General features: G+C 42.7%; 1 protein-coding gene across 1 annotated transcript in view; it reads right to left on the bottom strand.

Moving 5' to 3' along the window:
• Window positions 1–2,662: 2,662 nt before the first annotated feature.
• The window catches only part of RASGRP2 (RAS guanyl releasing protein 2), a 362,009-nt gene continuing 338,220 nt past the window's right edge, over window positions 2,663–26,451 (bottom strand). Inside the window, exons 16-17 of the mRNA XM_086938498.1 lie at window positions 5,543–6,674; window positions 2,663–4,205 (exon numbers count right to left, since the gene is read on the bottom strand). Of these exons, the coding sequence (XP_086794624.1) occupies window positions 6,616–6,674 (59 nt within the window). The 3' untranslated portion in view covers window positions 2,663–4,205; window positions 5,543–6,615. The remainder of the gene's footprint in view (window positions 4,206–5,542; window positions 6,675–26,451) is intronic.

The following is a 26,451-nucleotide window of genomic DNA, read 5'->3' as shown; positions in this document are numbered from 1 at the left end:
GACCGTACAGTAGTGCAGTACTAGGGTTGAAACGTCGACAAATATCCCACGGACCAGTCTAAAGATCCTGCGATGAAATTCAGTTATGCAGGCTGCATCTCTATTTTAAAAAACTTGCATTTCTGGCCGTTATAATTTTTTGCCCCTCTTCCCCCAATCACTTTGTATATATTCGACACCACCACTGAGTCACAGAGCACAAAATGTGACCATTCTGCACACTATATTTCTCACATGTGTTGTTTTGACAGCCTTATGAACATTTATTTTGGGTATTTATGAATGATGCAATTTATAAAAACTGATATAATACCATCAATTGTTGTTTGTTTGTGTTGTTATGATTAATTGGTCTCTTTTATGAATAGACTCTTGATTAAATCATCTTCTGAAGAAATATTAATCACCCGACAGAACCAATTGTGTATATTTCTTATATAACTGCCCAGGTTCTGAGTGATGCTGTGTTACCCCGTTGTTGCTAAATGGTGCATAAAGTCAAGCGAATGCAGCAAACTTTTGAGTGTGCCCTGCATGCCACTAATTGAAATCCTGGTAAAGTCAAGCCAACTTATCCTTTCACTCTTTGAGGTTGTGGCCCTGAACATCAATAAATTGGTTTATAATATAATTTGCAATTTACAGTGCTTAGAAACAGCAGAAATGAGTTAAGCACTCCATTGAACAGTCTACTGTAATGTTTCCCAATATATTGACCACAAATAATTAATCTACCACGCTTAAAGTTTGAAGCACCTTGCTAAGCAATAACTTATCAGTACAGTGGTGAGTGTCAGGCACTTGGGCCTAGTTTCACAATCGCATTATCAAATTGTGTTCAAAACAACTCTCATCCCACAGAAGAAAAGCAATATATTGATAAAACAGAGCTGTCTAATGGGAAAGCTTGCATTCCACATGCCCAACATTTTCAGTACAATAAGAAACAATGAATGTATTAATCTTAGGTAGGATTTTCTTGCCAAATGTACATGAACACTGTGCCCCATGAAGCACTAACAATGACGCACGTAATGACTCAGAAAATTCGAGTTGTTTGTTTTCTTTCTTTCCACTCCTAATCCAGCTACCGGGATATAGGCCCTGAGGCAAGACAGACTGCGTATAAATTCACTTCAAAGTGCTGGCAACGCAAAATAATTAACTGGGCACACTGCGCTACTTTAGAACAACGCTGCTTCTGTGCAGCCAGGCACAGGATTTTAAAAATCATACGCTCGGCATACGGCGCTAGTTTAGTTTAAAGCTCCTTAGGTGCAGCGAAGCACAGGATTTAAAAAATAACGCAATCAGCACATGGCGCTAGTTTAGAACAGCTCTCATTATGTGTGGCACGACGAGTCACCTGACCCAGTTTCAAAACATAATAAAGTAGTTCTAAAAAAAAGGAATAACAATGGGCGCTGCGAACCATTTAACGTATTTGGGCGGTACGTTCTGGGAGGGTTAAAGACTGGAAGAGGCATGACTAGGCATGCCCTTCACAAATGGGAAGAAGAAAAAAGAGTGCCCATGTTGGCAGAAAATGGCAAGCCTATGGGCGTGGCTGTAAGCCAGATGTAGATACAGTGGGCCTCATTTATGAAAAGTGACGCATCGCTGCGTGAAAACAGCGATGCGTCACTTTTCACTGCGCACTCCTTACGACATTCCTGATGCGTCATATTTAATGTATGACGCATCATGTCGCAAGGAGTTACAGATACGTCAGTATTTCTGACGTATCTGTAAGCGCAAAAGTGACGCATTGCTGGAGTGTGTCACAAAAGTGACGCAACTCCAGCAATGCGTCCTTTCACATGGGGAAAGCCCCATGTGAAAGGGCTTGCATCAGTCTTACGCCTGCTGTGAGGCAGGCGCAAGATTTTGACGCAACAGCGTCCTAAAAGTGACGCAGTGAAATCTCATAGATTTCACTGCGTCACTATTACGAGGCTTTTTGCGGGGGAACGCCCCCTCTGCATACATTATACCTGACGCAGGTATAATGTGGCACAGGGGTTTAAAAAGTGACGCATCTACCTAGATGCGTCACTTTTTAAATATGGCGCAACGAGGCGCATTTTTTACACCGCTGGTGCGTCACAAAAAGTGACGCACCGGCGGCGCAAAACTGACGCAAGGCCTTCATAAATAAGGCTCAGTATGTCTCGGTTTGAGACATCGCATGCGCACGGTCTAGAGCCGAGATCTAAAAATGGCTCCCAACGCTCCATAACCAGCCCTCACCCTTCCGGCCCACCAGGAAAACGCCTGGTTGCTGCTACAGCCAGTCCAGCCCTGCTATGTGGTGACCTAGAGCCCTGACCATACAACCATCTGGTCATGTGAAAGCAATGATTCTCTCTGAGCCCAAGACCTTCTGCACTAAACGTCTGCAACACCCCAATCAAACACACACCGTGAGAGCCATTTCCACCCTCTTTCTCGTGTCAATTAACTCTTCAAGCAAAAATCAGGACAACAGAAACAGTCTACTGAACAACCACACAAAAACGTTGTTCATTTCTCGCTAGAGAGCATCTCAGACAAGCTGCAGGCACGAAACTCCCACTCTCACTCGTTAAAACTAATAAAACTGTCCCACAGATGATGGAAACAGTGCTTTTTTAGCAGCCTTGCAATTAATCTGTGCCATAGCTGCATGCCTCAGGCAGTTGCATTTATTACATCTTCATTGGATAACAATACTTCAACGTTAGACTTTAACATTGTTGACACACACACAGTTGTTGTTCTCAAGGGTCTGATGAGTGGGCTTCTACATGTCGTGACTCGGTAATGGTGGACTCAATCTGTCTGTCATGAATTGGTAACTCTGTGAGCCGCCTCAATCTGGAAGACGTTCGTGAATTGCTCCTGTGCAAAATGCTCCAAGCGAGAGGACCCCCAATCACAGTTGGCTCCTTCATGACCTGTCCCAGGAGTGGTGTCCAACAGCACATTCCCTATAATAATGTCAACGCCAGATGCATTTGAAAGCTTTACACCACTGAGTAGAGACTTCTGTGCCGTCCTAAAATGGACTATTGCTCTCTAGATCCTCTTCCCCACAAGGACAATCTTGTTATCTGGTGTCTCAGTCACAAAGGTTTGGTCTGACTTTAGTTTAAAGTGTCTCTCCCATCTACTCCAGGGAGTCACCTATTCTGCTTTTGTAGGAATCTCTCTCCTGCTCGCCTTCCGAATTAGCTGTCTCCTGTTCGATCATAGAAGCATGCCCACCTCTCTCTTAAATCGGTTAGTCCCTCCAGCTGGACGTTAGAACAGTTGTGGTTAGCCTTTGAGAATGTATGTCTCCATCTCTAGCAGTGGAAATTTGGGTTATGATCTACCCCTGAGAGGGCAGGTCTTTTCCTGTTCCTCTGAAGGTTCCCCCGACCCATTCCCTGTTCATATTTAGGAGGGTCTGTATCCCTCTTTTCTATTTTTAGAAAAGATCTGTCTTTTTGTCTGCGTTTTGGAGGATATGTCTCTTGATCTATCCTTTGGAGGATGTGTCTCTTAGTTTACCCTATATAGGTTTCATAACTTTATCTACTCTTCAGAAGATGTCTCTTAAGTTACTCGTTGGACGCTGTGTCTCTTTGTCTACTCTTCAGAGGGCTTGTCTCTTACCTTACTCATTGGACGGTGTGTTTCTTTGTCTACCCTTCGGTGGATGTCTCTTTGTTCACCCGTCAGAGGATGTGTCTCTGGGTCTCCTCTTTAGAGGATATGTCTGTCTAGACTTTTGAGGATATGTCTCTTAGTTTACTCTTCAGAGGATGTGTCTCATTGTCTACCCTTCGGAGAATGTGTCTCTTGGTTTACCTTTGTTTTTTTCTCTTCTGCCCACATTAAGGGCCTGTTTTCTAATCTGTTTTAGGGATGGTCTGTGTCTTGGACTGCCCACTCATGGGCTGCCCTTTATGTTTACTTTTGGAAGGCTCTGTCCCTGCTCTATACTTGGGTAGCTTTGTCTCATAGCATATCTCGCCTCATCCACCTTTGAATGCTTCTATTCATTGATCCACCCAGGAAGGAATAGGGGCACTCCTCCCTACACTAGAATGCAGAGATCTTGCTCTAAGTCTACACTGGTAGATTCCACCCATCAAGACTTCCACGAGTCTAGAATTGGAAACGTCTGTCTCTCTCCTGCCTCCTCCGTGAAGGGTTAGTCTTCCCAGTGAAGACTGTCTCTAACAGCCTGATTCATCAAGCCGAAATCGGCTCGCAAAGGGCCGGATTCTGAGAATCTGGCCCTTTGCGAGCTCTATTTTTGCATTTGGGATTCATCATCCCAAATGCAAAAATCGGTAATAGCGATTTCGCAATTTTGCGAGGAATTACATTTAAGGAATCTCTATTTGAGATTCCTTAAATGCAATTCATCATCCATTTAAAAATTGCAAATTCGCAATTTCGGCCCGCTATTTACCGCGAGGTCAAACCTCGTGGTAAATAGCGAAAACTAAATGCTTTTAAAAGCATTTTTCTAAGTTGCATGTTGCACACACACATGTCCTTTGGACATGTGTGTGCGCAACACCTGTTTCAATTTGCATTTAAGGGGTGCTACAGGGTGTCATTTGGACACCCCTGGCACCCTTAAAATCGCTATCTTATTTGCGATTAGCTAATTGCTAATCACAAATAAGGAATACTCCCCATTCATTCCTATGGGCCTTTTGGCCCATAGGAATGAATGGGGAGTTATTCCTTATTTGCGATTAGCAATTTGCTAATCGCAAATAAGGAATGTGTAGGAATCGCAATTCTTTTTGCGATTCCTACATGAATCCCGTTTTGCGAGTCTGTAATAGCGATTCCTTATGAATCACTATTATAGACTCGCAAAACGGGTCTTTGATGAATCAGGCTGTTACTGCCAGATTCATCAAAGACCCGTTTTGCGAGTCTTTAATAGCGATTCATAAGGAATCGCTATTACAGACTCGCAAAAAGGGATTCATGTAGGAATCGCAAAATAAAATGCGATTCCTACACATTCCTTATTTGCGATTAGCAAATTGCTAATCGCAAATAAGGAACAACTCCCCATTCATTCCTATGGGCCAAAAGGCCCATAGGAATGAATGGGGAGTATTCCTTATTTGCGATTAGCAATTAGCTAATCGCAAATAAGATAGCGATTTAAAGGGTGCCAGGGGTGTCCAAAGGACACCCTGTAGCACCCCTTAAATGCAAATTGAAACAGGTGTTGCGCAACATGCAACTTAGAAAAATGCTTTTAAAAGCATTTTTCTAAGTTTTCGCTATTTACCACGAGGTTTGACCTCGCGGTAAATAGCGGGCCGAAATTGCGAATTCGCAATTTTTAAATGGATGATGAATTGCATTTAAGGAATCTCAAATAGAGATTCCTTAAATGTAATTCCTCGCAAAATTGCGAAATTGCTATTACCGATTTTTGCATTTGGGATGATGAATCCCAAATGCAAAAATAGCGCTTGCAAAGGGCCAGATTCTCAGAATCTGGCCCTTTGCGAGCCGATTTCGGCTTGATGAATCAGGCTGATGGTCTCTTAGATGTGTCGCTCTTTACTCCTCAGATATGTTGTTCACTTCAAATGTACAGGAAGACACTGTGTTGTTTATGCCCTTTTTTTTATAGATGTATGCTTTGCCTTCGCTCGGGCCTCTGTCGATCCTTTCGAGGAAGCCAAGTACATGGAAAATAAATCTAGAGTCTGGCTACAGATCCATGCTTCTTGGGGAGCATGAGTCCCAGTGGAAGATCTCGTCACCCATCGTGAAGAATGTCCACTCAGCAGTACAAGTCCTTTAGGGAACTGTATGGAGCTGCAAGTCCTCGTCCACAGCCACAAGTGTGCAGGACCTGCACTTTCAAAGAAAACATTAAGAGGCAGATTCTCTTGGCTGGGCAATAGAGAAAACTGAAAGGCTCCTTTTGGGAATGTTCTATTGCAGTGGCTCCGTAGCAGCATGTGGAATGTAGATATATCCACAGATCACTTGCTCCATGATAGGTAAAGGCTGCGATCTCTTTGACTCTGTGCCAGTGAGTGATAAGATCTGGTGCTATTCAGCAGAATTGGGGGCACAGTTTCAGTGAGCGTCACTGTGATGAAATGTTTATAGCTCTTTAGAAACTAAGTGGGTGCAGTGTCTGCGGCTCAGCGGCAACGATGGAGCTTCTACGGCACAGTGGCAGTGACTGTGTGGCGACGAGGCTATGCTTCAGGTAGGAGCTCTGTCGTTTTCTTGGCACTCACATATAACAGGTGTGGCATATTTGGGGTGCACATTCTGTGGCTTCTTGGCAGAAGGTATGATGCAGATCTTGTGGAACTGGATGTAGGTTCAATTCAAATGTGGAGTGGCAGAGATGTGTTAAAGTTTGTGTGGTGGTCTTGTAGCTGCGTGTGCAGTACAGGCCTTGTAGCAGCGACTGTGCGGCAGGTTCAGCAGGGAGTGTTTATGTGTCTCTGTGGCAGTGATGGGTGTGAAGGCTCCTTGGCTGCGTGGAGATGAAGGTGCCACCATTATCCTATCTCCACATCAGCGACAGTAATGGTGGCTGCAGAACCTCAGCTCCCGGAGAACTTGCAATCTCAAGTGGTTGGATTATAGGTGGACATCGAAAACTCCGTCCTCCACAGACCGCACCTCCTCCTCCTGGATCTCTGATGAGAGAATAACACACGAGGTTAGAGGCCAAACACACATGGGCACTACATGAAACTATCTTTCAGTGCGGACACATCATACCTTTATGTAGCTATCTCTCTTCCTAGCTCACCTTCATTCCGCCACTCGCTCTTTTTTTAATCCAACATGTTTATTTATACTTAGGCGGTCAGGGAAAGGCAATATTATACAATGATGTCTAGTAAAGGGCACAGTTTACAAACAGAAACAACATTTGTAATTATTTCAATTTATAATAGTTTTTACACCTGTTCCCCCCATCTTCCTACTCCCGCCCCTCAAAACGTCATCTATCATTCCGAAACAACTCTTGGTTCTACTAGGTGAGTTTGGGGACTAATACACATCTTTCCAGGCAGAGCATCAACTTAAAAGGTTATACTAAGCGTCAGAATGAGGAAAGCTAATGAACACTCTTGCCAAATGCCACGTTTACACACTGCTTCAGAATCTGTATTGGGGTAGATGGTATGAAAAGACAGACCCCGTAACAATGCCTAGACTATTTCATCAAAGGACGGTGATCTGAGCAACTGTAAATGAAGGAACACAATACAGGTAGATTCCCTGAACCCATATGGTCTGGAGTTGGGCTACGCCTTTCTGAAAAGAGCCCTGCCTTTTTAATTTGGAAACTTCCAAATTACATCCTACATATTGGGAAGATAACTGCTGATGCTAGTCACAGTAAGGAACTACTATCCAGATGTAGTATCCATTTTCAGGGTTGCAAACTCTCCGAATCGGAGTTTGGGAGGACACAAATGGATTTCCAAATGTAAAAATGCCATTGTAGGAGTCTGTAAACTTGTATCAACTCCCATAATGGGATTGGTAATAGGAGCTTGCTGTAGGCCCCCTTTTCAGATACCAAATAGGTATGTGAAATATCAATGCTTTGAGACCTAAATCTGTTCGCAAAACGTTGAAATATTACACCATACCTTGTTGGGGTGGTAAGCCATTCACTAAAGAGAAGTGGGCCCCTTAGGATGTGAATGTTAAAACATATGTTGGAGAATAGTCAGTAGTCCAATATACCTCTGCCAACTTCTATACAAAGTTTTAAAAAAACAATTTCCTCAGAATGTTTAGTCTCTTGAAAGGTGATCATAGACATGGCGGGCAGCTGACTCTTGTAGGCCACCCATCCCTGTGGCGGTCACCAATCGGAGTGATGGCAATTTTAGAACTTCATTTGGCAGGCAATTTTAAATGAGAAATTTGTAAATCTGCACATTTCATACTCCTTACTTGATCATAAGATATCACAATATTTACTAGCGATCTATCGAGAATCACAATACTGAGATATAATCTTGAATATAAATTGTTCACCCTTGAGTTGCACAGGTTATTCTCACTGCATCTGATTGTGCTGCACTCGCATAGTAACCATCTTTTTAATGGCATTATCGCCACGCACTAACACAGGGGATATGCATGTTGCATTTCATTGTGATGTCAAGAAACACATGTGTGGGGGATCTACTGCCACTATATGCCTTTAAGAATGGTATACGACAACGTAAAAAAAGCATACCGAGTGGGATGCTAACAATATCTCTATGTTTTTATCCTACCTTTTCTTTTCTTTCTGGTCTCTATTCCGACAAGGTGCCACACAATCATGTGTTATCAAGCACGGTTGGTGACTCAACTAACTTGCTTGATGTGCACACCAACCTTGCAGTAGTGTAAGATTCTTAGGAAAATTGCCTGTATTGTCCTGATGAATTGCGACTAGACCCTCTAGGGGCTGACCTGGCAAGAAACATTGACCAAACAAACTAAATAGAACTTTTGCTTTATAGGATCATTGTCTCCAATATGAGCAACACAGTTTTTACTTAAGTTAGCGAGCCAGGATTAATAAAATGTATTTAATAAGAGTCTCCCTATACCTATTTTCAACCTTCACCCACTACACTACACACTCCAAGTTTACGTACCCTCATTCACCAAACGGCTTCATCAAAAGAACTCAGCCGAAGAGCACCTTCGCGGTCGCCCAATGATGAAGCATGCCACCTTTTGGGGTGTGTGCGGGCACTTCCTCCATTTGAAGTCTTTTTATAGAGACCTGATCACCACTAATTACTTAAGAACTGCATACTCATGTATTGTAAATTTTAGAACTTCCTCACAAACACTAAGGAGGTAGGTCAGATTAAAGCACGCTCCAATTTGAAATTTTATGAACTGACCAAGTAGTAAATTTCAATACTGGTCACAATAATGTTGGTTGAGTACTACGACCAGTATTTAGTGCATCTGGCCCCAATTTACCTATAACATGAAGTCCAAGTTCATCTACTACTTAAATCATTGAGTGAAATGGATTTATTGCCTTTGCTTTAAAAGGTAGCATTAGTTGCTCAGTTACTTGAGGCCAGTTTCATGCAGTTCCATTTCATTCGCTTTTTAAGTGGACAAAGGAAAGCATACATTGAATATTGTTAAATACAAAGATGAAAAGGTAAGGTTTTCAGACTTTCATCATGATCTACCAGTGACACGCTTACAAGCAAATCCACTAGTGCTGCTGGTACTATTTCTGGTATCAGGCGAAATGTAAACATTTATCATCTTCCTGTGTTTGCTTTGTTCGCCCTAAGTTGGCAGGGTATACCCAGGCGTGGGTCACTAGCTCACTTTGCCACTGGATTCAAGCTAGCCTGGCTGATGAGGGGTGTTACCCCGAAACCTGTCCCAGTATGCTTGTTTCCGGTTCAGGGAAGACCTGCCTTGGCAGTTTGGGCTAGACTGTTCCCGTGAGGCACAGGGTCAAGAATGATTTGCATAGAGCTGGGTCTGAACTGGGGTGGCGAAGTGAGCTATAGAACGATGAGGGATTCAACCCAGATCTATGACTGGGGGTGAGTGTCTGAAAAGTGTCAGTGCTCCATCTATAATCTCTTGTGTTTGCTTTGTTCGCCCTAAGTTGGCAGGGTATGCCCAGATGTGGTTTCCTTGCTCACTTTGCCACTGGATCCAAGCTAGCCTGGCTGATGAGGGGTGTTATCCCGAAACCGGTCTCAAGATGCTTGTTTCCAGTTTAGGGAAGACCTGGCTTGGCAGTTTGGGCTGGACAGTTTCCATGAGGCACAGAATCAAGACTGATTTGCATATAGTGGGTTTGAACTGAGGTGGCGAAGTAAGCTAAAGAACGATGATGGATTCAACCCAGATCTGTGACTGGGGGTGAGTGTCTGAAAAGTTTCTATCCATCATCTCCTTGTGTTTGAAATGTAAACATTGCCTGTTTAGTCAAGCGAAGCTGGGAAACCTCACCATTCACAAAGGCACATAATGTTTCCCAAATTAACCTGAGGTGAAGATAGGCTGCCTGTTCATCAAGGGTGCCACTTTACTGCAGCCACGTGCCCAGCCCTGGCATGGGTAGAACATCTGGCTGTAGGGACTTGATAGGTGCACTGACACAGCCACACACAGGTGGCATCATGCTGAGTCTCAAGCTGGGAATGTACTTGCTTATGCTTAGGGCTTTGCTTAGCTGTGAGAGTAGAGCGTAAACAGCCACCATGCATGAGCTGCACAGCAATGATTCCCTTCTGCACCCTAGTGTTGTTCCCATTTTTTTAATGAAAGTTTCACATGTGTAGACTCTTGTGAATGCTAAACAAGCAGTGGTAAAACCAATGGGTCTGACGTCGGCAGGCAGCTTTTTGGCTAGGCAAGTGCATGTTTTGTTTGTCATTGCATTTGTAAAACTTTAATGTTGGGGAACTTCAAAGTCTTTGCTAATATAAAACAATTATTTTAGTCTCAAAAAGCATACATTGCCATTGTAACTCTACTGCATAGGGAACTATTTTGTTTGTGGCTGTGCTCCTAGTGAGAGAGCAGAATGCGATCACTCACAGTGAAATTAACCAATGGCGTACCCATCACCCCATTCTGTATGCTCTACTGGGCAGACAAAAAGATTTTAACTACATAGCAACAAACCAATGGATGAAGAGGGCTGGTAGAAAACCTCTCTTAGCAAGTATATTATACATGTTCTTTTTGTAAAATTAAAGGGTTTGGCCTACGCCAGGCCTAAAAATATGTGAATTTGCAAAGCATCTGGCTTTGCAAACTCACACACTGCTATTTTCTTCTTTCCACGCTAATACTACCAAACATGCTCTGACTATGATGCCTGGTACTATTAGCAAAATCATATATAGCTTCTATTACAATTATAGCTACTATTACTGCTGATGCCACTTGTCCAGATACTATTTTCTCTACTAATACTGCAGCAGGTATTACTGCTACGTTAATGCTTCACTACAACTATGGTTATAGCTACTGCTACTGCTGGTCCTAATATTAAATGTAACAGTTCAAATATTTATTTTGTGGCAATCAGTGCACAATACAAACACAACAATTATTGATACTATGGGGCTTATTTACAAGCTCCTTGCGCCCCTGTACATCCAATTTATAAGGGAAAAACGGACATACCGACAGCTGAAGGTGCTTGTAAATAAGCCCCTATAGCTACAGCTGTTTACCAGAACGCCTTTCGGAGGGCCAATAGGCAAACTGGGGTCAACTGGGCTCAACCGGGGTGTTCGAGGCCTTTTACTTCAGATGTCTCAGGGTCTGACCCACTATAGACTCCGCTCAACTGGGCCAAGAGCCCCTTCTGCACTTGACCTTCAGTGGTAGCTGTGGTCGAGCAGTCAAGGCTCCTTTGGGGGAGGATGTAGAGACGGTCAAAGAACATGGCTCATAACTCAAACTCCAAACAGTACAAACAATAAATGAATGTCCAGCTAAATACTCACTTTTATAAGAAAAAGTAGTATTTTCTTTCCTACTCTACAAATGCAAAGAAATGTGACAATCAAATGCAACAATATAATCGCCTTGCAGATGGGGTCCTAGTAGTTGTCATGCAAACCCCTGTCTCACCCTCCTTCATGTAACATGTTTGGGGTTATTCCTCATTCACTGGTGGCCATATCCAGGGAATGCACACTATTAAGCTGTACTCAAGATGTCCTTTTGACTTTTCAGGATTCGCTGCTGCAGAACATTCAGCAGTGAAACCCCTGGAGCCCTCAGACCTTAGTTCAAGTCTTACCCACTCCTGCTGCGCGAAAGAGTTTGGTATTAGAGCTGGTGCCCTCAGTGTGGGCACTCACGAGATCAGATTCTGCTCAGTGAAGTCGGGCTGCTCCTTGTACATGTGGTAGATTCAGACAGGCGCAGGATCACTCCCCAGAGTGGCGCAGTCGCTCTCTCCGGTAATTGCAGCAGCTTCCAGCTTAAGCAACACGGTTAAGTCAAGTTCTCCCTAGCGGGGAGGGTGTGTTGTCCTTCTCGTCCATGGGGGTCAGTTAGGGCAGCTCTCTCGTTGCAGTTAGACCCACTGGTTGCAGCCTGACTCCAGTCCCAGGCAACAGCCCAAAGTCTTCGATTATTTGGTCCCGGAAGCTCCTCCTGGCACAGAGGTCTGCCAAGTGCCTTCCAAACAAAATTTAGATTCCTCAGGTGCAATTGCCCAGTCTATGGCGGCCCCTCCTGACATATGGGGTCACCTCTTAGGTGTTCACGAGCCCTGGCACGCTGGTCGGACAACTTCATCACTGGTCGCTTCATATGGCATACTGGTATATGGGGTCAATGCAACAATGCCGTGTGAGCTCGGTGCCCTCTGCACAGCCCCCCATACTTGGCTCAGTCAATGGCAGCTCCTTCCAAAAATCTAAATGTAACAGAAGGTTTATCTAGTACTAACTCATCAAAACTACTGCCATTGTTCCAAAACACGCCACCATTGTCATATCTCGGCTGCATTGTATAACTACAATAACTATTTATCTTTTCCTTAATTATATCCTATCAGACACTATTTGTTCACCCTTTGAGTGCACTCGGTTCGGCCAAGCGGACATTTTTCTGGATTAGATTTTTGATTTAACTCCTGTTACTGCAGTGCTTTTTAACGGCTCTCAAATGATTTCACTAAATGCTTCTATTTGGAAATGCTTTGTACAATTCCCTGAAACTGGTCTCACCATGAGTGTCTTCTATTGATATTATTACATTTATACAATGCCCTACTCGAACAATAATGATTTCTTGTATGCCAGTACTGCCCCTCTAATTCTTTCCGATTGCGGCTTCTTCTATCCTGTTATTTCGATGTACAGTGCTTTATAATTGTATCACACTTAACCTCAAGAATGTCTACTACTTCAGCCCCTTGCACAGCGCTCTGAAACCCGATTGAGCAGAGCATGGGAAAACAAAACAAAATAGAAATATCTTTTTTTTAAAACCTCAATGAGTTGACTAGGCACCGGTAAAACTGTCCCCTCTTGCAACTCTCATGTTAGCCACTGGAGGGTAGCGCAACACTAGAAATAGTGGTGAAGGCCTCGATGGGGGCCACTCATAGGCCTGATTAAGGTAAAATCTACAGTTTTTGGAGGGAAGGCATTAAAGCAGAGGAGAATCCTTAGGTGCAAATTCCTCACTCTACGGCCAGTATAATAATTATTTAAAAGAATTATGCCTTCAGATTTTAAAGTTTCTCCACGAAGCCACTGCTTAATTAGACAAGCATTGGCATAGCCAATAGGTCTCGCAGAACGACTGGCAAAAATGGTGAGAACGTGGTGAGTGATTAAAGTAGTTTTCATTTAAAGTTGTAAAGAGAAGTAGTTTAGGTGTTTAGCAAGGTTTGGGAGACTGTATGGATTTGTGCTTCTTGCCGGCAATGTTTGTTGTAATATCAGGGACATCAATAGTAAAAAAAACTGGTCATAAGACCATAAATCAGCTCAAAGACAACAAAAAAACAAAAAAAACTGTCCGGTCGTCGATCTGTCAGATAAGCTCTTCGGGTACTACATGATTGCCCTATAGCTGACCGAGAGAAAGGGAGAGACTTTGAAATTGGAACTTTGCAATCCTTATTGAAAAGGCCCTGTTTTATATTTACCACAGGCAGATTTGGTGTGGGATTTTTTCTCTTAAAGAGCATTTGAGAAAAGCCAATTGGAAATAGACATTCTACAGCACAGTTGATCGTGAATTATAATTCTTATGGGCATGTCACTGTTGTGAGCTTTAGGGACAATACGTTACTTATGACAATATGTCAAATGAAGTTTGATATATATGTTTACTAACTGTGAGCACTCAGTGTGAAACGAAGTTGGATATGTACATCGAGGTAACTCTCTTGGGAGACGTATCGTCAGACGTCATAATGCACCACTAGCCCAGTGCTAATTTTTTATAACTTTTTTTCCATGTAACAAGCCTAAGAGTTATGGGAAAAGTGTTATGATGGCAGGGTTGGAGGGATTAAAGTAAAACGGAAAATTAAATGAGTGCCTGAATTAAAGCGCGACCAGCAGAGGGCCACTAATTAAGGACAATAAATCTGAGTTTGGTGCATGCTCCACAGAACGGCAAATGACCCCAAAGCACAAGCTGGCCAATTAGGAGACTACAAAGAAGTGTGCCACTTAAGCAAATCAATGGTAAGCAATGAGCGGACTTCAAGCGCCCCATTGTAAGCAATAGTGTTTTGCATGCCCATGCTGCTCACGCAGGTTTGACCCTTAAAAATAAATCGAAGACAGCGCCAAGCTCTTTGGCCAAGTTGGCAAACCTTTAAATAAATGTCTTTGTCTCTATGCCATACCCGCCCCCTTTTCCTTCCAAACATGCGCGAGAGGCATCACTATAAACCCTTTGCTCAACTCTGAACCATGTCTGGCAAAATCTTGACTCTGCCGAACATTGCTACCCCTATCTGTAACGGTTTTACACGCACAAAAATGCTACAGTCAAAGCGCGAGAGCAAGAATGTTTTCTTACTTGTGGAAAGAGATGGGCTCCTCCTTGTCGAATCTGTTCCTGCAACCATAAGCTGAGCAGGAATGTACCATCTTCACGCAGAGCACTAAGACTGCTGCAATATGTGCGAAGTGGAGCAGAATTGTACACAAACTGCTATTACAACATCGGTATCGGTCCTTCTTGAACACCAATGTATGTATAAATGGGCCGGTATTTTTGTTTGAAAAAGATGGCAACACTAAGACTTGTCCAATTTTTATTTCAAGAAAATAGTCATATTCTCACTGGATTCGAACCCCTTTCGGTACACTGGAGATTCTGGGTGGTGATGTAAATCATAAAATAGTCATGTGAGCATTGGCCGCGCAGAAATTAAAAAAAAACGCGAGTGGTGACGCGAGATGTGCGCGCACGCGACCGTAAAAAGTGCTGTGCACGTTCACGCGCTTGTGCACATTCTAGCAAGCTGGTGGCCGGCAAGGTAGCGCTTTTTGAAGCAGCTACTGAATGTCTCGCCGGAGCCGCATATGCGCAGGCTCAGGCGAGACCTAAAAAAAAAATAATTGCAGCGGCACACACTCTTTAAACCCGAGGTTGCCAATGATCACACTCCCTAAACTTGATTCTATCCCAGGTCTTTCTTACTCCACCCTAAAATTCCTGTCTCTCCATCTCGCTCTTGCAGGGTCTTCATGCCTGCGTTCTCGAGAATCAATGTTTCCCTATCTTTCTCCTCATTTTCCCCTTCTCCGGAACCAGTGATCCTGGAAAGCTCGTATCTATCCATTTCATAACTTGCAATTAACACATTCAGTAGTTTAAGCACATGTAGTTCCCTTGCTGAAGGCTAGGGGGAAACAGTGGCATGTGGCTTGAGGCCCAAGATGCCCACTGGGTGCATTGCGACTATGGAGTTTGCACTTGCACAGCCTGTCCTTTGTGGATACAAAACCGTTTCATTCATTGAGCCCATAATTCCATAAGTGACTGATAAAAACATCTCTTTTTATTTTCTAAACAACAGATCTCAATATGCAATGATAAAAAACAGTACCCATAATCCCTAATTTTCTTCATTTGATGTGACTTGCTCTATATAAATTATCATGAATTCCATAGCACATGTTGCTGTGTCACATCCAAATAAGAATCTTTCTTTATCTTGGACTTTCCCACAGAGGTCCCTTTTTGGGTATCATATCATATTTCGACACAACCATCTGCACGTAGCTCAACTGGTTCCGATTTGTCCTTTTAGAGGCCCTATATTTATTCAGTCTTAACACAATGCTTATGATATTACATGTATAATATGTATATTTTAATTTTTATACACACTATATGTATTTCAAAATAATGTTTTCCCTTTTAATATTGACTGTTAATGTGGTTGACAGTTTCTAGCCTCTATGATTTTACTGTTCTTTAGTATTAATTTGTGAAGTGTTATAATGCCCAATGACGGGTTCACGTTAACTTAAACTTCAAACAAATAAAGAAGAAAAAAAAGAATGGCACCCATGTGTTCAGACATTCAGATATATGTTCATATTTCAGTTTATTTTTTCCAGTTAGGACGAGTTGCGTATCCTCCGTTTTGGTGGAAGAGTGTTGCCCCACTGATAGCCAGCAGAGGCAAAAGTGAAAAACAAAATATGAAACTATTTTATTATCATTTTATTTTTCTTACGGAAGCCAGAGCCAGCCAAGTCTAGGGCAGGGTGGGGCCATCCTGATGACAGATGCAGGGAGGAGGAGTAGTGGAGTAAGTGCACATGCCGGTTTGGCTGGCTGTCTTATGACAGCCAAACCGACATGCGCACTTAGCATTTCTCTGGTAGTAAAATTGTTGGACAATTGTGGCACTGCTTTTTGCGTTTATTTTATTTGCATTGATGGTTTTCAGAGTAGTTTGACCATTAAGGGGGGAGTGCCTATTATTACCGCTTAACGGGAACAGCACTTGTGCAGCCACATATAGCCAGAACTGCTATTACTTTGGGATTGTCTGGACTTTACTTCCTCTTCTTGTGTTTGCCCCTCTTCTGGAGCATGGATGATTTACTTGTGTCCTTCCTCTGCTCACTTTGAAGCATTATTCTTTCTTTTTGGTTTAGTACTCCACAAGAATGCATGTGTTTTCCGCCTGGCTGTCTCTCTCGTGTACTGCTCTTCACCCTTCTACAGTGATCCATGTTGCTCTTTCTTGCCTGTGTGTTTCTCCCCGAAACCAAGCCTGGTTGTGTTCGCCTTCATATACGTCTGCCCATGTGTCGCTTTCTCGTCTTGGAGCTTGGACTAGATGTTCCTCTATCTAGTCTATGTGGTTCTCACCCCTCACTCCCCATGTTCCTCTCTGTCGCCTATGTTACTGCCACAGCACTAAATATTGATTCCCCCCTCTACGATGCTTCTCCTCCTGCCCTCCATGTTGTTTCAGCCACCGTATTGCTTCAGCCCTTGTATTGCTTCATTCTCCACCCATGTCCCGGTTTGCTTCTCACCAGCTCACTGTTGGTTACCCCCAACTGTGTCTCAAAAAAGAAATAAACACTTTTGTGCTTTTTTATTTACCGATGAATAAAGAGAAAAAAAGCACCATTATTATTTTGTAGGTGCACGCGCCTGCAAAATTAGGCACGCAGACGTGCCTATTGTTTACTTTTTAGCCATGCTGCAGAACATTGGGGATGCTGTACAGTATCGCTAAAAACCATTAGCAAAATTATAGGACTAAATGGCGGGACTTATCGGCTTTGCCAACGCTGGCTTCGATTCTTCTTAAAACACGGGATGACTGAATGCAATGGCAGTCTGTCGGCTATCACTTCCTGTAGGACATAGATAAGATACTAATGGAAGGAATGTATTTTTGGTGTGTTTTAAAGGCGTACGTAAATATGATAACTATCTGGCCACACGGTGGCAGCAGTTCCCAACAGTTGCATTTTAGCGAAAGTGTATGAGTTGTTTTTAGGTTAAACCTTATGTGTTCAACAAAAAAAGAGCTCCAAGAACCACTCATGAGCCGAGGGCTTTGGCTCCACTTACATGTTCCTTCACTTGAGTACAGCATTTGATGTGGCAGAGGACGTGGGGTCTAATGAAAAAGAATGCTTGTATTGCACTTTTTGTCTTCTGAAAATCTTGTGTTTAATACAGCAGGACTGTATCAACGCTAGAGCCCTGATTCGTTGATTATGAAAAGTTATGACAAAGGCAGAATTCCTAACATATTTATTGTGAAAAGGGTGTGTTAAATCCAGTAGCCATTTAAGGATGCCTAGCGACAGGTTTTGTATGTGATGGAATGTCACATACTACTTTAGAAGCAAAGGGTTTTGGTGTTAAAAAAGCCCGGAGGCAAGCCCGAAATTAGAAAATTCTTGTTAATCTTCCTTAGGTGAGGTTGTATATTTTTTGCAAAGTGTAAGTTTGTAAATATATGTAATGCTAGGACTGTATGCTTGACAGCTGTTTAGTGGGAAATGTATGTGTAACAGTGGGTATGCTTTGCTTATGCTGATAACATATAGTCTTAAAGGCTATAGGCCTGACTCGATCTTTAAGACAAGTTTTGTCAGATGGCATACATCTTATCTGTTTGATATGATAAATTGCAACAAAAGATATATAAGCTGAATTATTTAATGTGAAAACCACGTATTTACATCAATAGTACTTTAATGGTGGGTTTGTTTTGCACAATTTAAAAAGTTGTGTATGCAAGGGTGTTGGTGTTGGACACACCCTCTGACACACCCTGTTGCTAGAAGACTTGCACTTTGAAAATCCTTGCTAACCTCTCTCAGGTAGAGTTGTACACTGTCTTGCCAACTTTAATGTTGTACATATTTGCAGTTTCATGACTACATGCCTGGAGGTTACCTTGTGGAACAATTTTCCCTCAATAAATGAAGCCTATGGCGACAAGCCAATGATTAAGGCTATAGCTCAAATTGGGCTCGTTGGGGAAAGGGATGTCAGATGTCCTAGGTCTGAACTGTGTACTGTGCAAAGTTATGACAAAGGCAGTAAACAAGACATACTGATTGTGAAAAGCATATGACAAAGCCAATTTGTAGTTCACTGTGGATTGTCAATATACATGGTTAAAACCCAGGTATTTTGTCACATGAAATGTCACAGATTATCACAGTAGGCAAGAGATTGGGTTACCCTTTCTGGCAAACCCTGGAAATAGAGCAATTGCAGTATGGTAACCCCTTTTCGGCCCTGTTAAAGAGGGTAATGTATTGTTTTGCCAACTTTCATTTTCTAGATTTGCAATTTTGTAACAGGATGCCTGATGGTTGCCATTTCAGAAAGCTGACACTCATTCCAGTTGGTCTGAGTTGGTTATGGTGACAAGCCAATGATAAGGCGAATGTCTGGTTGGGTCATGAGACAAGTTGTGTCAGATACGAGAAGTATAATCTGTTTATTTTGAAAATTTATGAAAAGCAGTATGACTCACTTATTTTCTGTGGAAAGCATATGATTAACCCAATAGGAGTTTACAAATGGGTGGTTATTATCCTTTGTTAAAGTCTGTAGACAGGCATTGTGTTGCATGGAGTCTCAGAGATTTCTGTTGTAGGCAAAGGTTTTCCATGTTGGTCACGCCTTGACAATCTTAGAGGGTAGAAGATTTGCACTTTGCTAATCCTGGTTAACCCCTTTCAGGAGATGTTGTACAATGTTTTGCAATTACGTAAAAGCTTAAGCTCAAAGCAGCAGTCCTGAGCTTGTTATGATGAGAAACCAATTTTAAAGCCTGTAGGCCTAAATAGCTCATTCTGAAAAGGTATGCTTAGCAGCAGTATATATGATTGGTTTATTATGAAAAGTTATGTGAAATCTAGGCTTGAAATTTATGTGAACGATAAAAACGATATTAAAGTAAATAGGCCTTAAATGGTGGATTGCTACTCCACAGTGTTAAAGCATATAAACAGATGGTGAACAGTAACAATATCGAAATAAAAATATCAACTGGACAGAATATCGAGTTTTTAATATAGAATGGACAGAATATCAAAATGCAAAAATATAGTGGTGCAGAATATCGAAATTCAGGTAAGAAATATCGATTTTAATAATATTGAAGTTAGTAATATCGACAGTCATAATATAGTTGTTAAAAATAGCGATTTTTTACAGTGTTTTAAGTGTTAGTATATCTGTTTAAAGTATGTAATATTTTTGTAATGCATGTTTGAATTTTTTAAAAGTAATGAACTTTATGTTATTTAATTTTTTGCATAATTTAATTCCGTCACGGGTTGTGGGTTTATAGGGGAATAGCGTGGGAAGTAATGTAATTATAGGAAATTAAATAATAATTGTTAGGAATTATTAATTATTTTTAATTTAATTTTGCGTTTTAGTTCTATAGCGGGTTGTGGGTTTATTGGGGAATAGGGTGGGAAGGGTGGGAAGAAATTGAATTGCAATTAAGTAAATATTTATTGGTATTGATAATTAATTTACTGTTCATTAATTATTAATTGGTCATTATTTTTTATTAATTGGTAATTCATTTTTATTAAGTGATTAATTGATAATTATGTAACTTGTATCAATTTATTATTCGGAGTGGGTTGTGGGTTTATAGAGGAGTAGGGTGTGAAGTAATTTAATTGTAATTAAGTAATTATTGAAATTATTTTTGTGTATTGATAATTAATTTACTGTTAATTAATTATTAATTGGTATTTTTTTATTACTTATTACATTTTTGGCATTGAAAATAATTGGTTGTTAATTATTAATAGGTAATTAATTTGTAATAATTAATATGCATTGGTATTTATAATTAATTATTACATATTTTGTAATCCATTTTAATGATTTATTTATTGGTATTGATAATTAATGTATTTTTATTTAAATATTAAATCATTACTTTCCCTACTGTTGCACTCAATGGAGTGGGTACAGTAATTTTTACCCTCCCGCTATGCAACGCTTCCCCTACTGTTGCACTCTGGAGTGGGAATAGTAATTTTTGCCCCAAATCTATCCAACGCTTTCCCTGCTGTTGCACTCACTGGAGTGGTAATAGTAATTTTTACCCCTACGCTATCCAATGCTTTCCCTACTGTTGCACTCTCTGGAGTGGGAATAGTAATTTTTACATCCCGCTATCCCAACACTTTACCTACTGTTGCACTCTCTGAAGTGGGAATAGTAATTTTTACGCCTACGCTATCCAACTCTTTCCCTACTGTTGCAGTCACTAGAGTGGGAATAGTCATTTTTACCCCTATGCTATCCAAAGCTTTCCCTACTGTTGTCACTCACTGGAGTGGGAATAGTCATTTTTACCCTCCCTCCCGCTATCAAACGCTTTCCCTACTGTTGCACTCACTGGAGTGGGAATTGTAATTTTTACCATCCTGCTATCCAACGCTTTCCCTACCGTTGCACTCACTGCGTTGGGAATAGTAAATTTTATCCTCCCGCTATCCTCCGCTAAAAGTATTGATTTTTTAAAATGAATATTAAGGTAATATATATATGTATTAAAAATAAAATGCATGTTCATTTTTTTTATCTTACAGGAATTATTTATTCATTTTAAGGTTGTTCAAGTATTTTTAAGTATGTTTTAATTAATTATATTTATTATTTCATTAATTTTACATTACTTTTAAGACCTGTAAAAAAATCGATATTTTAACAAACTATATTATTTGCAACAATATTTTGGATTCAATATTTTTGTACTTACCTGTTTGTAGATAGGAATTCGATATTCTAGCATTCTATATATTCTCCACGATATTTTGGCAGGTCGATATTTTGCTCCTCGATATTCTGTCAGTGATCCGAACAGATACTTTGTTAAATCTCACAATTTACATTAGTAGACATGGGTCAACTGCTTCTTGCAAACACAGGAGGCAGAAGATATGCACTGTTACCATTATTATGAGGCGACAGTAGGAATGGTGGTAAATTTGTGTACCTACTGTAATAAATATATCATATTAAATTAATAAATATGTATGTAATAAATATAGTCATAAATGGATGGTTTCCTTATGGAGAAGCGTATGCTCCATACAACATGCATGGGTTGCTAACAAGACAATTTTAAAGGCTGTATGCGTGATTGGTTCATTGAGACATGCTTTGTCAAATGCCACAGGTTTGATCTGTTTCTTATGAATAGGCACGTTAAAAGCATATATTATGTTAAAGCCAATAGGTTTTTTAAGGATGGCTTGTTAATACACTTTTCTAAAGACTGTGGCAGGTTTTTTATTACATGGTGTAATCTCACAAACTGGCTTGATTGGGGAGGGTTTTGGTGCTGGTATTATCCCCCCTCTGACAAACCCTGAAGGCATGAATTGTGCACTGTGATAATCCTTGGCAGGCCAGCAGAGGATGACCTGACAGATATATATATATATATACCAAGGCACTGAAGGACATTCATTTTCAGGCTGATATGAACATATGACCAGACAACAAAAAAATATATATATATACACACGCACACACACATATATATATATATATATATATATATATATATATATATATATATATATATATATATATATATATATATATATATATATATATATATATATATGTGTGTGTGTGTGTGCGTGTGTATATATATATATTTTTTTGTTGTCTGGTCATATGTTCATATCAGCCTGAAAATGAATGTCCTTCAGTGCCTTGGTTGGTGGGCCATACAGAGTAGTTTCTTACCTGCAACTCCAGTTCTATAGTGGGGGTATCTCTGTTATAGTCATAATCTAGTGAATAGTCCCGCCCATGTGTGTGGACCCCGGAGCAATCAAAAATAATCTCTTAAGCTGTCTTCCGTGCAATCCTGCATAGACACTTAAGAGAAAATTAAAGACAATAATGTAGCCTACACCTGCAAGGCCACACTGTCCACTACTTCAACTAGAAATGCAAAGGATATTCCACCAATATCACATTTAACACAGTCTGCTAAGTTTCACCCATAGAGAAACTTCCCCTTCACAAAATCCTTGGAATGATAGAGAGGAAGGGATGGACAGACAAGTCCCCACAGGCTGCCATTATATGTCTGGAAAAAGATAGCGTGCCTTTAAGGAACTCTCCAGAGACCCTCGGTATCCCATGATGCACAGCAAACTCCTTTTACTTTCAGTTCTTTTTGAAGGTGTATAAAACAAGGCCTGTAGCATACATTACAGTACCATTTTCTCTACCGGGGAGGAGGGTGGGCGCTTATGACTATAACTGAGATACCCCCACTACAGAACTGGAGTTACAGGTAAGAAACTACTCCTTCTGTAGTATGAGATCTCTGTGTATAGTCATAATCTAGTGAATAGAATGGCAAGCCCATCCCAACAACAACCGGCGGTGGAGAAAAAGATAACACCACTACTGTGCAAACAAATTTCTTAACGAAGCCTGCCCAACCTGAGCATCTGCTCTGGCATCAGAGTCCAGACAGTAATGCTTAGCAAAGGTATGGACCGACTTCCACGTGGCAGCCCTGCAGATCTCTGCAATGGGAGCATTACGTAGCAAAGCCGTTGTAGCCGCTTTGCCTCTGGTGGAATGAGCCTTAGGATTACCCCCTAAGGTCTTAAGAGCCTTCTGGTAACATAACTGCATACAGGACACAATCCACCTAGAGATGGACTGTTTAGAGGTAGCAAGACCAGCCCTGACCGACCCATAGTTGACAAACAGTTGGTCCGTCCTACGAAAATCCTTGGTCTTATCCAGATAGAATTTCAATACCCTTCTCACATCCAGGTAATGAAGAGACCTTTCCGCTGGAGTGGAAGGATTCTGGAAAAACGTAGGTAACATGAAAATAAGAGATCACCTTAGGAAGGAACTTAGGGTGAGTACGCATCAAAACCTTAGCAGCATGAAAAACAGTACAAGGTTCTTGGCAACACAATGCCTGAATCTCACTCACCCTTCGGGCCGATGTAATGGCCACAAGGAAAGCCGCCTTCCACGATAAGTGCTGCAGTGAAGCCTTATGAATGGGTTCAAAAGGTACCTTCATCAATCTGGACAGCACCACATTCAACTCCCAGGAAGGCGATGGACTCCGAGCAGGAGGGAACACTTTCTTCAATCCTTCCAAAAAATCCTTAATCACAGGGACCTGGAAGAAAGAAGTCTGTGAAGGACATTTCCTGTACGCAGTTAACGCTGCGAGGTGAATCTTAATAGATTGAAAATTAAGGCCAGACTGGGCCAAATGCGGGAGATATGGAAGGGCAACATCTTCCTTGCATGTCGCCTCTTCCACTTGTAGGCATAAGACGTCCTAGTAGCCTCCTTGAGAATGTTCATGCAATCCTCAGGCAAATTCAGGTGTCCATATTGCACTATCTCAGGAGCCATGCTGCCAAACTCAACGATGAGAGGTTGGGGTGCACCACCTGCCCCCCGAACTTCGTGAGAAGGTCCGGCTGACACGGCAGTCGTAGGTGAGGCTGAAGAGACCGGTGGAGCAGATCCGTGACCCACCACTGTCGGGGCCACTCCGGAGCAATGAGGATCATCCATGGTCTGGACCGGGACAGCTTGATGAGCTCCGCCGGAATCAGGGGAATGTGTGGAATTGCGTACAGAAAGCTGTTCGACCAGCTGATCCATAGCACATTCCCCAGAGTCCCCGGTTGGTAATACCTGGAGGCGAAGTCTCGGCATTTTCTGTTTTCAGCGGTGGTGAACAGATCTACGTCTCGTGGTTTTCTTGCACGAGACTGCTGAGTGCGTCCGCCTGAGCATTCTGCACACCTGGCAGATGGGTGGCCGTTACCTTCAATCCTCTGGCTAGCAGCCAGTGCCAGATCACCTGCACTTTCAGTGACAGGGTGCGTGATCTCGAGCCCCCTGCTTGTTGAGGTAATACATTGTGGTCGTATTGTCCATCTGCACAAGCAAGGAGTTGGTCTGAAAGGATGGATGAAAGGCCTTCAGTGCCAAGTGAACCACTCTGAGTTCCAGGAAATTGATGTGGTTTATGGATTCCGCTGGGGACCACGTTCCCTGAATCTGTAGCTGGTCTGAATGCGCTCCCCAGCCGAGGAGAGAAGCATCCGTGACGATAGTCTGACTCGGAATGTCCTTGTGGAATGGAACCCCCTTGAGGAGATTCTCCACTGAACACCACCATTTCAGGGACTGTAGGGCGTGAAGGGACAGCCTGATCCTGGCGTCCCAGCTCCCCCGCTTCTGGTCCCACTGGTCCTCCAGACATTCCTGCAGCGGCCTCATGTGTAGCCGTGCATGTGGCATGAGGAAGATGCAAGAGGCCATCGACCCCAGTAGAGAAGACACCATGCTCACTGTCGTAGATGGAACAGCAATGAGAGCGTGAGCCTTCCGAAGGATTGATAAGCGTCTCTCCTCCGAAGGAGACACGCTTGCTGAAAGAGTATCGATGGAGGCTCCCAAGTACTGTAGGCACTGGACAGGAGTCGGAATAGATTTGGACATGTTTATGCGCAACCCCAGTTGGTTCAGCAGAACGGCTGTCCTGTTGAAGTGCAATTGCGCTTCCTGGAAGGTGGAGGCTTTGATCAGCCAGTCATCCAGGTACGGATAGACAAACACCTTGTTCTTTCTCAGGTGCGCTGCCACCACCGCCATGCACTTTGAGAAAGTCCTGGGAGCAGACTTCAGTCCAAACGGTAGGACGGTGTATTGATAGTGATTGGTGCCGACCGGGAACCGCAGGAACTTCCGGTGTTTCCGTGCAATGGGCACATGGAAGTACACATCTTGCAGATCTATTGCGCAAAGCCAGTCTCCCCTCTGCAGCTGAGGATCAATCTGGTGCAAAGACAGCATCAAAACTTTTCTCTGTGAATCCATTTGTTTGCTTGTTGCAAACCCAGAATGGGTCTGAACTTGTTCTTGTCCTTCTTGCATACCAGAAAGAACCTTGAGTAAAGACCCTTTACCCTTTGAGAGCAGAGGGACGTCTTCTATCGCCCTTTTTCTTAACAGGGTATCGGCCTCCACTTGGAGCTCGCGCAGTTGAAACTGCGAGCAAACCGGTGAAATCGCTGGAGAAGGGCTGACAAAATGAAGACTGTATCCATTGCAAACAATATTCAGCACCCACTTATCCTGAGTAATTTTTCTCCACTCTGCCAAGTGATTTTGTATGCTTCCCCCCACCGGAGCGGGTAACGGACGAGGGGAAAGTAGCACCTCAGGGCCTAGACCCGGCCGGGCCTTTAGGCGTCGAGGAGGACTGCTGGCCGCCTCTACCCCTCTGGCGCTTCTGGAATGGGCGCCGCTGGTACTGCTGCTGCTGTTGTTGCTGCTGCCCAGCTTGGCGACCTTGCCCTCTTCCCTGGGCACCAAAACGTCTCTGGAAGGGACGGAAGGCCTTCTTCTGTTCTTTCGGCTTTTCCAACCCGACGGCCATCAGGGTTTCAGCCTCTGCCTTCATGCGGGCCATCTCCTCATCCGCATGCTTTCCAAAGTGTGTAGCACCAGAGAACGGCAGGTTGGCGACTCTCTGCTGCGCCTCCGGTTTTAGCGAAGTCAGGCGCAACCAGGCATGACGCCTCAGATTAATCCCGTGGCAGTATCCATGAACCGCCAGGAGAGAGGAATCTGCAGCCGAGCTGATCACCTGGTTGGATACCGTCATGCCCTCGTTGATGATTTCCTGGAAATCCTCCCTCCTGTCCCTAGGAAGATGTTCCAGAAACTGCTGCAGGGACTCCCACAACGACCGGTCATAACAACCCAACAGAGCCGCGGCACTGGTGGCCTTCATGGATGTAGCAGCCGTACCGCAGACTTTCCTACCCGCCGAATCCATCAACCGGCTCTCCTTATCCGGAGGCACCGTAGACGACGGGGCAGTAGCGTGCTGTTTTCTAGCCGTAGTGACTATCA

The sequence above is a fragment of the Lissotriton vulgaris genome, chromosome 9 (assembly GCF_964263255.1).
Source record: "Lissotriton vulgaris chromosome 9, aLisVul1.2, whole genome shotgun sequence".
Classification (NCBI taxonomy): Eukaryota; Metazoa; Chordata; class Amphibia; order Caudata; family Salamandridae; genus Lissotriton; species Lissotriton vulgaris.
The sequence above is the reverse complement of the archived record's forward strand: the minus strand, read 5'-3'. Positions and strand labels throughout refer to the sequence as shown.